The sequence below is a fragment of the Salmo trutta genome, chromosome 24 (genome assembly GCF_901001165.1).
Source record: "Salmo trutta chromosome 24, fSalTru1.1, whole genome shotgun sequence".
NCBI classification, from domain to species: Eukaryota; Metazoa; Chordata; class Actinopteri; order Salmoniformes; family Salmonidae; genus Salmo; species Salmo trutta.
Window position 1 is genome coordinate 5,183,008 of NC_042980.1, and position 15,904 is coordinate 5,198,911.

The 15,904-nt window shown below is 42.1% G+C and overlaps 1 protein-coding gene across 2 annotated transcripts in view; it reads left to right on the plus strand.

Moving 5' to 3' along the window:
• dnah7 (dynein, axonemal, heavy chain 7) overlaps positions 1-15,904 on the plus strand; it is a 247,939-nt gene that overhangs the window by 154,376 nt on the left and 77,659 nt on the right. For both annotated transcript variants that reach the window (XM_029710817.1, XM_029710818.1), the window contains exons 52-53: positions 6,697-6,830; positions 7,217-7,552. In XM_029710817.1, the coding sequence (XP_029566677.1) occupies positions 6,697-6,830; positions 7,217-7,552 (470 nt within the window). The remainder of the gene's footprint in view (positions 1-6,696; positions 6,831-7,216; positions 7,553-15,904) is intronic.

Here is a 15,904-nt window from a genome sequence, read left to right on the forward strand (position 1 = left end):
TTTAACACCGTAGGACCCTCCAAACTCGTCATTAACCTGGGTCTCGACCCCGCCCTGTGCAACTGAGTACTGGACTTTCTAACGGGCCGCCCCCAGGTGGTGAGGGTAGGAAACAACAACTCCACTCCGCTGATCCTCAACACTGGGGCCACACAAGTGTGCTTTCTCAACCCTCTCCTGTACTCCCTGTTCACCCATGACTGCATTGGCCATGCACGCCTCTAACTCAATCATCAAGTTTGCAGACGATACTACAGTGGTAGGCTTGATTACCAACAACGACGAGACGGCCTACGGGGAGGAGATGAGGGCCCTCGGAGTGTGGTGTCAGGAAAATAACCTCACACTCATCGTCAACAAAACAAAGGTGATGATCGTGGACTTCGGGAAACAGCAGAGGGAGCATCCCCCTATCCACATCAACGGGACAGTAGTGTAGAATGTGGAAAGTTTTTAGTTCCTCGGCGTACATGTCACGGACAAACTGAAATGGTCCACCCACACAGACAACGTGGTGAAGAAGACGCAGCAGCGCCTCTTCAACCTCAGAAGGCTGAAGAAATTTGGCTTGTCACCAAAAACACTCACCAACTTTTACAGATGCACAATCGAGAGCATCCTGTCGGGCTGTATCACCGCCTGGTATGGCAACTGCTCCGCCCACAACCATAAGGCTCTCCAGAGGGTAGTGAGGTCTGCACAACGCATCACCGGTGGCAAACTACCTGCCCTCCAGGACACCTACACCACCTGATGTCACAGGAAGGCCAAAAAGATCATCAAGGACATCAACCACCCGAGCCACTGCCTGTTCACTCCGCTGTCATCCAGAAGGCGAGGTCAGTACCAGTGCATCAAAGCCGGGACAGAGAAACTGAAAAACAGCTTCTATCTCAAGGCCATCAGACTGTTAAACAGCCATCACTAAAATTGAGTGGCTGCTGCCAACATACTGACTCAAATCTCTAGCCACTTTAATAATTAGAAATTGGATGTAATAAATATTTCACTAGTCACTTCAAACAATGCCACTTTATATAATGTTTACATACCCTAAATTACTCATCTCATATGTATATACTGTACTCTATACCATCTACTGCATCTTGCCTATACCGCACGGTCATTGCTCATCCATATATTAAAATGTACATATTTTTATACACACAAGTGTAAACGAATGAATAAGGTACTTGTTGTGAAATTGTTAGATATTTCGCCACACTCGCATTAACATCTGCATGTGACCAATAACATTTGATTTGATACATGTACAAATTACCTCAACTAACCTGTACCCACGCACACTGACTCGGTACCAGTGCCCCCTGTATATAGCCTCGTTATTGTTATTCTTATTGTGTTACTTTTTCTTATTACTTTTTATTTTAGTCTACTTGGTAAATATATTCTTAACTCTTCTTGAACTGCGCTGTTAAGGGCTTGTAAGTAATCATTTCACGGTAAAGTCCACACTTGTTGTATTCGGCGCATGTGACAAATAAAGTTTGATTTGGTTATTGATGTTGGAACGAGCTTTCAAATTCTGAGGAACTATCATCCCCAATGGATGTTAAAAAAACAGACATTGTTGACTTACTGTGTGAGGTGAAGAAAAAATTACTGAGAAGCTCAGCTTATTAGTGGTGAAAGTTGTGAGTTATGACAATCAGAATTCAAACATTGCCAAAGGGGCACTTTCCTACTTTTGCACGCAGAAGGCCAGGTAGGTCTACTGCTGTGTGCTCCCTCAACGTTATTAGGAAAGAGAAACCAGACACATGCTCATTGCTCTCATGGAGTACTCCAAACAAAAGACAATGAAAAAATGTCTGAAACTCGTAATGGTTATGAAATGAACTAAAACTTGTTTCTCACAAGTGTGGCTTGTTGTGATCTCCGCAACAACGTTTCCAGTCCAAGAATGGCAAATCACTGTAATTAACCTTTCTGGTGCAGACGTTCCGCTAGCGACCCACCTCGACCACATCCGGTGAAAAAGCAGAGCGCCAAATTCAAAATATAGAAATCGTCATAATAAACATTCATAAAAAATACAAGTGTTATACATCGGCTTAAAGATTAACTTCTTGTTAATCCAGCCGCTTTGTCAGATTTCACAAAGGCTTTATGGCGAAAGCATACCACGCAATTATCTGAGGACAGCGCCCCGCTTACAAAAGCATACAAACATTTTACAACCAAGTAAAGGAATTACAAAAGTCAGAAATAGCGATAAAATTAATCACTTACCTTTGAAGATCTTCATATGGTTGCAGTCACAAGAGTCCCAGCTACACAATACATGTTTGTTTTCTTCGATAACGTCCCTCTTTATATCCCAAGAACTATGTTTGCGCGTTTTGTTCAGTAATCCACTGGCTCCAAGGCAGTCAAAACATACAGACGAATACATCCTAATAGTACTGGTAAAGTTTGTTGAAACATGTCAAACGATGTTTATAATTAATCCTCAGGTTGTCAATTGTTGAAATAATCGATAATATTTAAACCGGACAATAGTGTATTCAATAGAAAGGAAAAACAACGAGAGGTGCGCAATCGGTCACGCGCGCAAACCAGCTCTGCATTCTTCCTCAGTCCACTGAGAGAAAGGTCTAATCCTTCTTCATTTTTCAGAAAACAAGCCTGAAACAATGTCTAAAGACTGTTGACATCTAGTGGAAGCCATAGGAACTGCAATCTGGGTCCTAACCCAATAGATACTCTATAAGCATTCAATTGAAAATACCCACATCAAAAAAATCCCACTTCCTGGATGGATTTTCTTCAGGTTTTCGCCTGCCATATCAGTTATGTTATACTCACAGACATTATTTTAACCGTTTTGGAAACTTTAGACTGTTTTCTATCCAAATCTACCAATTATATGCATATCCTATTTTCTGGGCCTGAGTAACAGGCAGTTTACTTTGGGCATGCTTCTCATCCAGACGTCAAAATACTGCCCCCAAGCCATAAGAAGTATTAATACATGCATTAACAGAAATTAATGTAACCAAATGACGGGGATTAACTTTATATTTACTAGGCCTACTGGTGACCTATGTAATGGAGAATTGATAAAAAATAAACAACCAAAGGGCAAACAATTCACACAATGAAACAATGAATAAGCAATAATTAGTGGGAGACAGCTGAGCGCATTCTGGCGAGCTGAGTGCATTCATTCTCGAGAGTGATGCACCATATCTTTGCCACACACCCTTCCCATTCTTCTTGTGCAACATGTTTAATTATACTCAAGACACATTATCTTCACACATATTTTAGAGGCTTATCACTGACAGCCACAACTCAGTCAGCTAGACCTATTGCCTCGCGCACTACCGAAGTTCTGGAGGGTAAGCAGTTCTGGTTTCCCAAATACACACTTGAATTGTTTTTATTTAGAGAGGATGAAGCTGAAACCAGAGATCTGTATATAATGATGAGATGCTCATGTCTCCGCCCTAACAATGGGAGTCTTTGTCCCAAAGGCGGGAAGGCAGGCGACAAGCTTAGATCTGCATATTATGTCCATAGAAACGCATTGGGCTTATTCTGGACAGATTTTGGCAAGAGTGAGCCCTCTGTATGTTACACGGAGCGGAACAGGTGAACCCAAGAGCAAACTCAGATGAGGAGACTGGGATGAGGTAACCAAGGTATTTATTGAAACACAGGGGAAAGATGGGGTGCAGGCCAGGGGAAGCTCGGGCGGGTTGCAGGAAACCAGGTGCTGAGGCTGGAGCGAGAGGTGTTGAGACAGGGTAAGCAGTTCTGGAGGGGAATCCAAGAGAGCAGTAGAGTGGGGGATCCAGGACAGAGTAGCAGGACTGACAAGACGTGGGACTGGAGACAGGGGCCAGAGTCATAGCGAGCAGAACTGTAGCGGAGAGGAAAACGGCGTCAGGCAAGGGAAAACAGGCAAAACAGGATCTAAAGAGCAACAAACTGCTAGAAACGTAGACTGACTGAGCAGAGATTACGATCTGGCAGCGTGGAAGTGGCAGGGCTTAGTATTTGTAGAGGTCTTGATTATGGAACAGGTTGCAGCTGGTGGAGATCTGCTCTGACTCCAGCACACCTGTCTCCGCTCACAAAATCACACACACACACAGAGAGAGAGAGAGAGAGAGAGAGGGAGAGAGCACTGGGGGGAGTGGCGGCAGGTCAAGGAGACACAGGATAAGCAGTAGAGGACGTGGCAGGAGCAGATGTAACACTATATGTAGCCCATGTACAGTATCTGATGTTGTCTGGACAGAAATGGTATGACATGCCATACTCTTTTGTTCCAGACAGCATCGGATAGATGGTCTACACATACTTAGACAGAGGGGCACTGTTTCGCTTGCTTTGATGCTTTAACTGAGATTGATGCTTCTTTCTGTCGGTGGGAATCTCGGTCAAACAAATAATCAATATTTTATTTGGACGGGCAAGGAGGTGCAGTAGGGCGGGCCAGGCCCCCTAAAGCCCTCCCATAACGCCGGAGCTGCCTAGGCCCGTTAAAGGGTATACTGTATATGAAACAGGGGGTCTTGGAGAATGAAACCCTTCACCAGGCTCCATAGTATTATTTTTATTATATTTATTAATATTTGATCCCCAAAAAATAAACAATATTAATTTTAAACCAACAGTTTGTAAAGTACTTTTGAACGTTTTGTAAGTTTGGCGTTCTGAAACAATGGAACCAGTCAATCAATGCAGCATATTACTATAGCACAGATCATAGAAATAACTGGGAAAATTATGAATATTTTTTATTAAATTTATAGCACATTGCCTAATACCAGACCTGCCTATTCATTCATGTAGGTATCTGATTTTAGAAATAAAAATGAATCTCTATTTTAAGCATCCACAAATGCGACAGGGCTATATGGTCAATTGCATGCGCTTCACATTTGCAGCATTGATCATGCAATGCATGCATGCATTCACAGTTGGAAGCTAAATAGGTAGCCATAACCTTACCTACTTTCACAGCCTGCTCCAGGCATAAGCGATATAAGCAGTCGCTTACGGCTGCAGGCCACTAAGGGGCCCACGACCCCCCAAAAAAACAAATTTAAAAAACAATATATTTTTTCTTAGGAACTCAGTCGGGGTCTCAATTTACTGTTGAGATTGAGATTAGTAGAATACTAATTCAAGTTAGAATTTTGGTTGTGCATCAGCAATTAAAGTACTGAGTAAAGGGTCTGAATACTTATGATACTTGTGGTAAATGTGCTATTTCTGTTTTTTATTTTCTATAAATTAGCAAATATAAAAAAACAAAAGAAAATGTTTTGTAATTATGGGGTATTGTGTGTACATTAATGAGGGGAAAACACAACAATTTAATACATTTTAGAATAAGACTGTAACGGTAACAAAATGTGGAAAAAGTCAAGGGGTCTGAATACTTTCCGAATGCACCGTACGTTCCCAGTCAGTAGTCTTTTGGATGTATGGGTAGGCTACTCCCGTGGATAGGCATTGAGTTGGACAGATAACAGTTTTTTTTTTATTGAATGAACATCCCCTGATCAATCCATCCCTATGTTTTTTATTTTTTATTGTAAAATTACTGTGTTATTATTATGATATTACAGCTGTTGTGATCGGCACATTTCAGTGATGAATAGGCTTTGCAAATCACCTTGTCATCTATTCATCACTCTATTGACATCGACATCTGTAAATGATTTATCCAAAACATTGTAACATCTAATTTGTATGCTGGGATATTGTGTCAGAATTGTTTTAATAAAAATTGTGTCAGAACATTTTGTTGCAAAATGCTTTCATAGGATAGCTACATGTGCACAATGTTTGCAGTGTCAGTGCACTCAGTGGTTCCCCCAGTGATGTCTCTATAAATGCACATAAAAAGTAGTTTTAGGGGTGAAATTAGATTACTATTGGTTGTGAATAGGCTACTGGGTGGTTGTTGAGTTGTTTTGTAATGGTTGTTTGCCCTGCTAAAATGTTTCATATATACCTTTTAAGCCAGGCCAAAGGAACTGCAGGGAGCGCAGATTTGACAATTATTTGAAAATGGCTGCTCCGGGATTTATACAGGCTTTGAGAGTCTTTACCACCAGCTGAGCAGGCCTTGGCATTAATAGAAATTTAATTAGATGCCTGGAGAAGTGCACTCATTTATTAGAGCTGGGAGTAGATACCAGATATAGGCTTTTAACCTCTAGGATAGTAGGCCCTAAGGACTGGGTGTGTGGGTTGAGATGTGCTCACTTCTCTCACTTGTGATAGAGGAAAAAGGCTATTGCTGTAGCTTTTTAAAAAAGCTATTACAGTAGCTTAAGGTGAAAGTTACCACTGTGGGATTGGATAGTAGTGAAGTGCGAACCATTAAATGAGCACACCTAAAGGAGATATTATTTCACTCACTCACTCACTCACTCACTCACTCACTCTCACTCTCTCACACACACACGTTTGCATGTTAGTCATTTAGCAGACGCTCTTATCCAGAGGAGCAATTAGGGTTAAGTGCCTTACTCAAGGGCACATCGACAGATTGTTCACCTTGTCGGCTCGGGGATTCGAACCAGCGGCCTCTTAACTGTTAGGCTAACTGCCACCCCACGCACTACTGTGTAAACTATAGTGGATGCTTGTCGTTTGTGAAGGCTGATGTATTGTTTGTTTGCCCTATACTGTATGTGTGTACTGTAGGTGACCCTGCTGAACTTTATGATCACCCCCGAGGGCATGCAGGACCAGCTGCTGGGCATCGTGGTGGCCAGAGAGAGGCCTGACCTGGAGGAGGAGAAACAGGCCCTCATATTGCAGGGGGCCGAGAACAAGAGGTAATGGCTTAGTGCAGGGTTATCAAGTTTATTCCATGGAGGGCCTAGTGTCTGTTGGTTTTGAGTTTTTCCTTTCAATTAAGACCTAGACAACCAGGTGAGGGGAGTTCCTTACTAATTTGTGTCTTAGAGAGAGAGAGAGAGAGCACATGTAAAGATGGGTTTTTGTTTGATAGAAATCTGTGTTGCCAAAAGTTAATATGTCATAGGCTACGTCACATGATCACCAGAGACGTTTGAGCAATACCAATAAATATATATATATATTTTTAATCATGGTCAACAAATGGGGGAGTTCCAATCATTCAGTCTGTTCAAACAAAGGAACAGGTAGCACAGTAGACTCTGGTACTAATCACATGACCTTTCCACCCCCTCCCCCCCAGGCAGCTGCAGGAGATCGAGGACAAGATCCTGGAGGTACTGTCTTCTTCAGAGGGCAACATCCTGGAGGATGAGACGGCCGTCAAGATCCTCTCCTCATCCAAGGTTCTGGCCAACGAGATCTCGGAGAAGCAGGCCATCGCCGAGGTGACGGAGGTGAAGATCGACGAGACGCGCATGGGTTACACTCCCATCGCTGTGCACTCTGCCATCCTCTTCTTCTCCATCGCAGACTTGGCCAACATCGAGCCCATGTACCAGTACTCGCTCACCTGGTTCATCAACCTCTTCATCGCTTCCATCGACAACTCGGACAAGAGTGACATCCTGGACCAGAGGTAGCTAGCTAATTAGCAAATTGTGATGAAAATACTTTTGGCGGAATACGAATATTGCAGATAGTGTGTTTTTGATTTGCACACAGTATTAGCGTGTCATGGGTGCTGAAAGTTAGTAAGCGGAAGTGTTCCATTGAAGTCAATTGACATTTTTAAACATTGTCTAGCATAGGATAAATAAGCTTGAATGTCAGTGCATTCATATACCCTGTATAAATATGGCCCCAAAGAGTGGTGAAAAAGGAAATAAAAAGTAGATGAACTACTCATTCAAGTGAGTGAGCTCCCCACCCCTTCCTATCCTTACGGTAACTAATTGGTTGTCTGTGGGTTGTCACAGACAAAGACATTGCTGGTACATAGCTGTAGCTTATTGACACGTTACTGTCCGGCCTGGCAGTGTTTTTGACTGACAGCCTTTAAAAGTTGTGAATACTGCTTGCTCCTTTAACCTAAGTGTAAACACTGAATCCAAAATGGACGCCTAGTGCATTGACAGACACATCACAACACACTAGCTCGAAGCAGACTGCAGAACAGGCTACAGTCCTAGAGTCCTAGCAGCCCTAATCAAAAAGTATGTTTGATTTAATGCAGTGGCATCACTCAGAGATTTAATGGCCACTTCATAAGATAAATACAGTAGGGGGAGAGGGTTCCATCATAACCCACTAAATCTATTGTCTGCATAATGAGTAGAAGTCATGGCAGATGAGAATAACTGTCAATGCAGCATGTAGCCTAACTAATAAATTACTTGTTGCACGTCTGCTGTCAGAGTTTGCACTCCATAATTTGCATGGGCAATGTTTTAGCTCTTGCCAAATGATCGGTTTTTGGTACTGTAGCCACTTTGAATTATTGACAAAGCATTGACCGAGCTATATCATTGGCTACTGTTAAACCTATCAAATATGTTTTTTTTTTGTAGGGACAGATACAAGTAGGCTACATTGACATATTGTAACGAACCGTCAGAAGTGTTGAACCATAGCAGACCTTTGCAGAACATAGTTGTATTTTGTAGTTTATTTTAAAATACCAACTTTTCAAATTCTGGAGGTAGTTGACTATAGTGAATCAACTATTGTCAACTATTTCCTTCAATATTCAAATACAGGTCTCAGAAAAACAAATACTATTTTTAAGTATTTGAATATATGCAAGTTATTTGAAAGCAAAACAAATATTTATCTGATGGCTGCCAAATATTTGATGAAGAACCAAAATACAGTTAGTTGAATCAGTCTAAATATATTACAAGCATATGGTTTGGAGGGCTCTTGAATATTAATATAGCCTAGCTGGAATTAAATACATGATGGACATGAATAACCTCAACATTAGAGTCGACCACTTTTACAGCTTCAAAATGACTAACACATACATTTTCATTATGAGTGAAACATAAGGTAATACAGTAACACTTCACATGAAGTCCCTATACATGTGTAGTAACTTTGCTTATTACAATAGCAACGTTGTTATATAGGAATTAGGAAATTGCTTTAATTGCATAATAAGAGTTATTACATTATTACAGTGGAATTAGGAAGAGTGACTATTCCTTCTGTGTACAGTAGTTGCAAAAACTCTCCGCTCATTGCTATGCAATTAAAATGCAATTACCAAAGTATTATGTAACAACATGCTAGTAAAATGTTGCTCAAAAAGTATTCACAGTTTTATTACACATGCATAACAACAGTTTAATGTTGTGTTACTGAGAATGCTAACAGTTACAAAATATTGCTATTAGGAAACTAAATATCCCAAAATTGAATCAACTACAACCATGGTAGGTGTAAAATTGAGAACTTGTTCTCAACTTGCCTACCTGGTTAAATAAAGGTTAAATGTTAGCGTGTATTCTGTTTAACTGTTCCTTTAAAGATGGTATAGTGTTTGAAACAAGAGCACTTAGCCTTAGATGAACAAAGAGGTTCAAAGTAGTTTTTGCTATCTATCCAACTTGCTGTTTGCAAATGGCTTTGAATTACTCTGCAGTATTTTCAGGCATCATACAATGAATTGCAGCTTTCGACCTTTTCAGTGGCATGTTGAAAGAGTCATACAGTAGTTGAGCGTCACAACTTATTCAAACTTATCTGTTCAAAATATAATTGGTTAATTGTTTTGACTTGATTATGTTAACATAAATACATTTAGCATCCTAGGCCTCCAAGCATACAAGTGTCATGACGTTGGCCTGTTGGGGAGGTTTATGACCCCCATAAATACCTTTCCCCCTTTCTTTCTCTCTACTCTATAGAGTTAGCTCTTGTAAAGCCTTTGTAACATAGAGAGTCTGGTAACATCGAAAGGTGGGAAACGGAATCATATTTCGGTAATCCAACCAGTTGAAAATATGCGTTGGTACTTAATGAATATGATCTCAGATCAGTTGTTGTCTGAGACATTACTACTAATGACAGGATGACATAAACTGTGTCTTGGAAAGTCGACACATTCTAGTTATCAGATTCACATGGAATTGTTGTGCAATTGAAATGTTTAAATATGAAACTATTTGTGAAAAGATACAATTTAATTTTAGCTTCTTAAATGAGAGAACGGTTTGTCATAGAGAAAGTCTGCTCACTCAGAGGCCCCGCCCAAGTGAACAGACTTTGGTTGTAAACTATGAAACATGCCCTTCTTTCACCACTATATTAACATGTTGACGAAAATTCAACTTTCTCTTCCGAGGATGTGAGGACGACGGTCCTACGTTAAAAGGGCTCAAATACTAACCTAACGAAATTAGCATCGTGTTCAATGTGAAGGTGACTATCGACACGCCAAAAGGATGAATTTCGACTAAACCAGCCAGAATATAGCACGTTAAAAGTATGGCAACTTGGTATGAACTTTGAACTCTTATTCACTCCAGAAGTGATACCTCCTAGCCGTTGAGTTAGCAGCAGCCGCTGTAAACGTGGGCTAGGAAAGGACGGACGACGTACCCAGTCTAACACACACAACGATACTACAACGTATCTAGTTTACCACCAGAGACATTCTTCAGAGGACAAGAGATCCCTGCTGGGCAACCCGGCCTTCCATCTACGACCAACCTATTGAAGCACAGCTCAGAGTAAATATTCCTTGCATTTTCCTTTTCCAAATGGGCGGTTATTTAGAATGCATAAGATACTGTATTTACGATAGCATAGCTGCCTACGGCCCGATAGAGAGACAAAATATTTTTTGTTCCTCAGTCTTCCCACTCTTTCATTCAAAATCCAACCCCCTTTCTTTGTGTAACCAGCCGTCATATCTGTTCCGTCCGCTAGTACTTCCCAGTCAGACAGCGCACCGTCCGGCCGATCCCCGGATGACCAGAGGAGGGTGACGTGTAGGCCCAATAGATCAACTGGTCACGGACAGCAGACGGAACGTACATACGCCGGACTGGACACTGGAGGGGAGCAGGCTCTGTATGCAACGCCTTCTCAATGTCCGCGTCCAGCTCCCACACGACCGGCGCTACCAGGCAGGAGGCCGGGAGTATGGGAGTCTGAACCATGGACCGCTCCTCTGTGTCATACAGCCGGGACAGTGCGGCGTCTGCCTTCGTATTCTGGGAACCTGGTCTGTAGGACAGTGTAAACACAAAACGGGTAAAGAACATGGCCCACCTTGCCTGACGAGGATTCAGTCTCCTCACTGCCCGGATGTACTCCAGGTTGCGGTGGTCAGTCCAGATGAGAAAAGGGTGTTTAGCCCCCTCAAGCCAATGTCTCCATGCCTTCAACGCCTTAACCACAGCCAACAGCTCCCGGTCCCCCACATAATGTTACGCCCCGCTGGGCTGAGCTTCTTCGAGAAGAAAGCACAGGGGCGGAGTTTTGGTGGCGTACCCGAGTGCTGTGAGAGCACGGATCCTATCCCAGCCTCGGACGCGTCCACCTCCACTATGAACGCCAAAGAGGGATCCAGATGGGCCAGCACGGAAGCCGAAGTAAACAGAGCTCTTAGCTGCCCAAAAGCCCTGTCCGCCTCAGCCGACCACTGCAACCGTACGGGACCCCCTTCAGCAGTGAGGTAATGGGAGCAGCCACCTGGCCAAAACCCCGGATAAATCTCCGGTTGTAATTGGCAAACCCTAAAAATCGCTGCACCTCCTTTACCGTGGTGGGAGTCGGCCAATTACGCATGGCTGCAATGCAGTCACTCTCCATCTCCACCCCTGATGTGGAAATGCGATACCCTAGGAAGGAGACAACCTGCTGAAAGAACAGGCATTTCTCGGCCTTGACGTACAGGTCATGCTCCAACAGTCGTCCAAGTACCCTGCGTACCAAGGACACGTGCTCGGCGTGTGTAGTGGAGTATATCAGAATGTCATCGATATACATGTCTCTCCCAGCGGTCCATAGCCTGGACAACGCGATCCATCATGGCACCAAGATGATGTAACATAGCAGAATGTTCCTGGACGCGCTCCTCGACTCCTCTAACCGGGGTCCCTGCTCCTGCTGACGCCATAGTTTGGTGTGTAATTCTGTCAAGGGTGTGCACGGGAGGCGAAGTCAGGTGCAGGAGAGAAGAGTGTAGTGAACAGGCGCACTTTAATTCCGTTCCAATAATGACAGCACATAAAAACAATAACTTGCCAAAAACACGGAACATAGCAAAAGTAAAGCGCCTGACAATATCCACAATACAAAAACAAACAATTACACACAAAGACATGGAGGGGAAGAGAGGACTAAATACATGCAGTAATTATGGAATGAAAACCAGGTGTGTAATGGAACAAGACGAAACCAATGGAATATGAGAAATGGAGCGGCGATGGCTAGAAAGCCGTTGACGTCGATCGCCGAACGCCGCCCGAACAAGGAGAGGAGCCGACTTCGGTGGAAGTCGTGACAAGGCCTCTTACATTTTAATGTCGTGATGCGAAAATCCTGCCAAAATGCGTAGAACATAGAATAGAAAAGGTTTTACCAGATATTGTTCATCCTGATCAGACAGGTTTTTTACATTGATGATATAGTGAAGATAATATACGACAGTTACTTGAAACAATTGAACATTATGAAACATCAAAGATACCAGGCCTGGTCTTCATAGCAGATTTTTAAAAGGCTTTTGATAAAGTACGACTATAATTTATATATAAATGCCTGGATTACTTTAATTTTGGTGAGTCTCTTATACAATGGGTTAAAGTTATGTACAGCAACCCCAGATGTAAAATAGTAAATAATGGTTACTTCTCAGAAAGTATTTAGCTTTCATGAAGAGTAAAACAAAGCTGTCTGTTGTTTCCATATCTATTTATTATCGCCATTGTAATGCTAGCTATTAAAATTCGATCCAACAAGACCATCAATGGGTTAGAAATCCAGGGGATAAAAACAAAAAAGTGTCAATGTATGCCGATGACTCTATTTTTTTCTGAAGTCTGCAATCTGGATCCCTGCACATTCTCATTGAAGATCTTGATCACTTCTAGCCTCTCTGGATTAAAACCTAATTATGACAAGTGTACCATACTACGTATTGGATTGTTAAAAAATACAGTGTTTACACTATGTCGTGTCTTTGGGGTACCATTAAACTGAAGACATGTTTATCAATTAACTCCCTGTAATTATTATCACGCGATTAAACTGATTAATCATTTAATTGTAATTAACTAGGAGATCGGGGCACCAAGAAAAATATTCAGATTACAAAGTTATAATTTTCCTAATATAACTTTCCTATATTATAATATAGGCCGATTATCTTCTGGTTTAAATGGTGTATTTTACCTCGCGTTCAGTCTCATTCCAAACGTCGTAAATTGTTGTATCTGCACGAACCCAGTCTTTACTAAAATCATCCATACATCAATTGTCTTAAAATCATTTATTTACTACACTAAGTAATCAACAGAAAACATACAAACAGTAATTATCGTCACAAAGGATTGGTATAGTAATGTGCCCTAATGGCTAACAGGCATGGCTGGTCTGTTAGACAATGGGTCATAAACGGTCAGCTGAGAAGGTACACAGAGTTCATTAATATTAACAATTGACAATTGAAGGCTCACTCATTCGGGAACAATTGCAATCAATATATATTTACGCTCAGTGTGCCGTCGGGATCCCTGTTCGAGCGTCGTTCTGATGGAGAGTTCTCTCTCTCTCTCGGTTAGAATGGATCTTTCAAAGCGACATTCATTAATGTCGTCATAGAATGGATGTTTCGTTGGTCTTCGCGTTCGATGATATAATTTACTTAGCTGCAGACTAATAATTAATATCAAAGACTTGTTCTTATTCTGTCGGTCTCGATAGTCTAAAAGTTAACCACGTGGTGTAGTTCACTTTCAGTAGAGGAATTGTATGGTAAAACCTACTGGCCAACTCACTAATGGAGTGGAGGCCTGGTCTGGAGAAATGTAGCTCAGGGTATAGTTTTATAGTGACCCTTGAACAGGCTTGTGAAATGACGCCTGGTCCTGTCTGTGTCCCTTGGGGGGCGTGCCGATGGCTGAGTGAAGCTAGGTACAGAAATCCAATTCTATCACATTAACATCAGTACATAGCATCTCAATGTATTACAAATAGCTTTATCCTTATTAATACATTTTATACAACCATTATGATGCAAGTCTCATCGCTGAGGCTATTATATAAACAGTTTTATGGTAATATGGCTATATTGTCTCTTCTGAGTATCACAACATTGTACCAAGCGGACCAGTTCGTAGCTGGATTCTTCACCAATCTTCCATACCTTCTCCAGAACACACATGTCGCTCGGTTCTCCAATTCTATGAGTTGGAAGAATTTCCTTTGTCTCTCTATGAAACATGTGGTAGGAGATTCTCCTCTTAGAGTTTTTACAACCCTTTCACACAGGGCCTGGGTTGGGGGGAAGGTAGGTTGGGGGATGGTACAAAGGGGAGGGGGCCAACTGTCCTCCCTCTACCCAAAGAAAATATAAATTAACTTACCACAATCAATTTCAATAGAAAGTTAGCAAACATAGATAAGATTATGCAACCATGGAGAGGTAAAAGCTTGTCTATTTATGTAAAAATCACATTGATTAACTCTTTGGTCCTATCACAGTTTACTTACTTACTCATGGCACTGCCTACTCCAGATGACACATTTTTTAAATCATATGAGCAAAAAATATTTAATTTTATTTGGAATGCTAAGCCAGACAAATTTAGCATGCCTATTTATATAATGAATATGAGTTTGGGGGGGCTAAAATTATGAAATATGAAAGCTTTAAACCTATCACTAAAAGCTTCACTCATACATCAATTATACTTAAACCCAAAATGGTTATCCAGTAGATTATTAAGGTTCATCCTTTGTTCAAAAATGGCCTTTTTGCCTTTATACAGATTACAACTTCTCATTTCCGACTAATTGAAAATGAAATTTTGTTTAAAGTATCGCCCTTAAACAATCCATACAAAGCTAGTTACAATTTCAGTTTTATCCTCCAGAAAATATACAAATGTACTCAAATAAAAATTTGAAAATAAACTCAAATATATTGATTAATAAAAAAATTATGGAAAAAAGTTACTTTTTTAAATTATATTTATTAAAGATATGAATATAAACGGAGGAGTTCTTGTCTCACCTCCTCTGCCCCTTTTTGCAGGCTGCTTCCTCCTTTATCCTCAAGCACTCCCTGGCTTAACGGCCTTTCCTCGTTGGGGCAGGGAGTGGAGGGAGTGGAGCCAGCTACCTGCAAGATATCTCCCCTCAATTACCACTTCCCTCAACTCTCCATGCCGTCTGCCACACACCCCCACCCTCGGGAGGGGCGGTCCAGCTTCCTAGACCATCCCGCCTGGATAGGGCATCGGCATTTCCATGTGCTGCACCTGATCTGTGGACGACAGAGAAAGCAAAGGGCTGTAAGGATAGGAACCAGCGGGTGATCCGGGCATTACTGTCCTTATTCCTTGACATCCAAACCAGTGGTGCATGGTTCGTTACGAGGGTGAAGTCTGGTGTCACCAGCATGGGTCCAAAACACAGTGCTCCCTTTAGGTCCTGAAAGGCTTTCTCTGTCTCCTCGGTCCACTTCACCTGGGCGGGCAGACGGCGCCTGGTCAGATCTGTCGGGGGCTGGCTGCTTCTTGGTGAGGGGGCGGGGTCTATCCCGAATCATCTCCACTTTCTTCACCTGGGGTCTCCTGCAGCGCCTCCTTCTGAATGGAGATCCCCTGCTCCCCCTTGGCTAGTTGCTCCTGTAAGGCGGTGACCTTCTCTGTCAGATGGCCGAGCTGCAGATCTTTTACTGCTTAGGGGGCCTCCATCTTCAGAGTGGCCTCCTCTCTGCTCTTCTCCTCCTGCTCCCTCAGAGCAGCCTCCA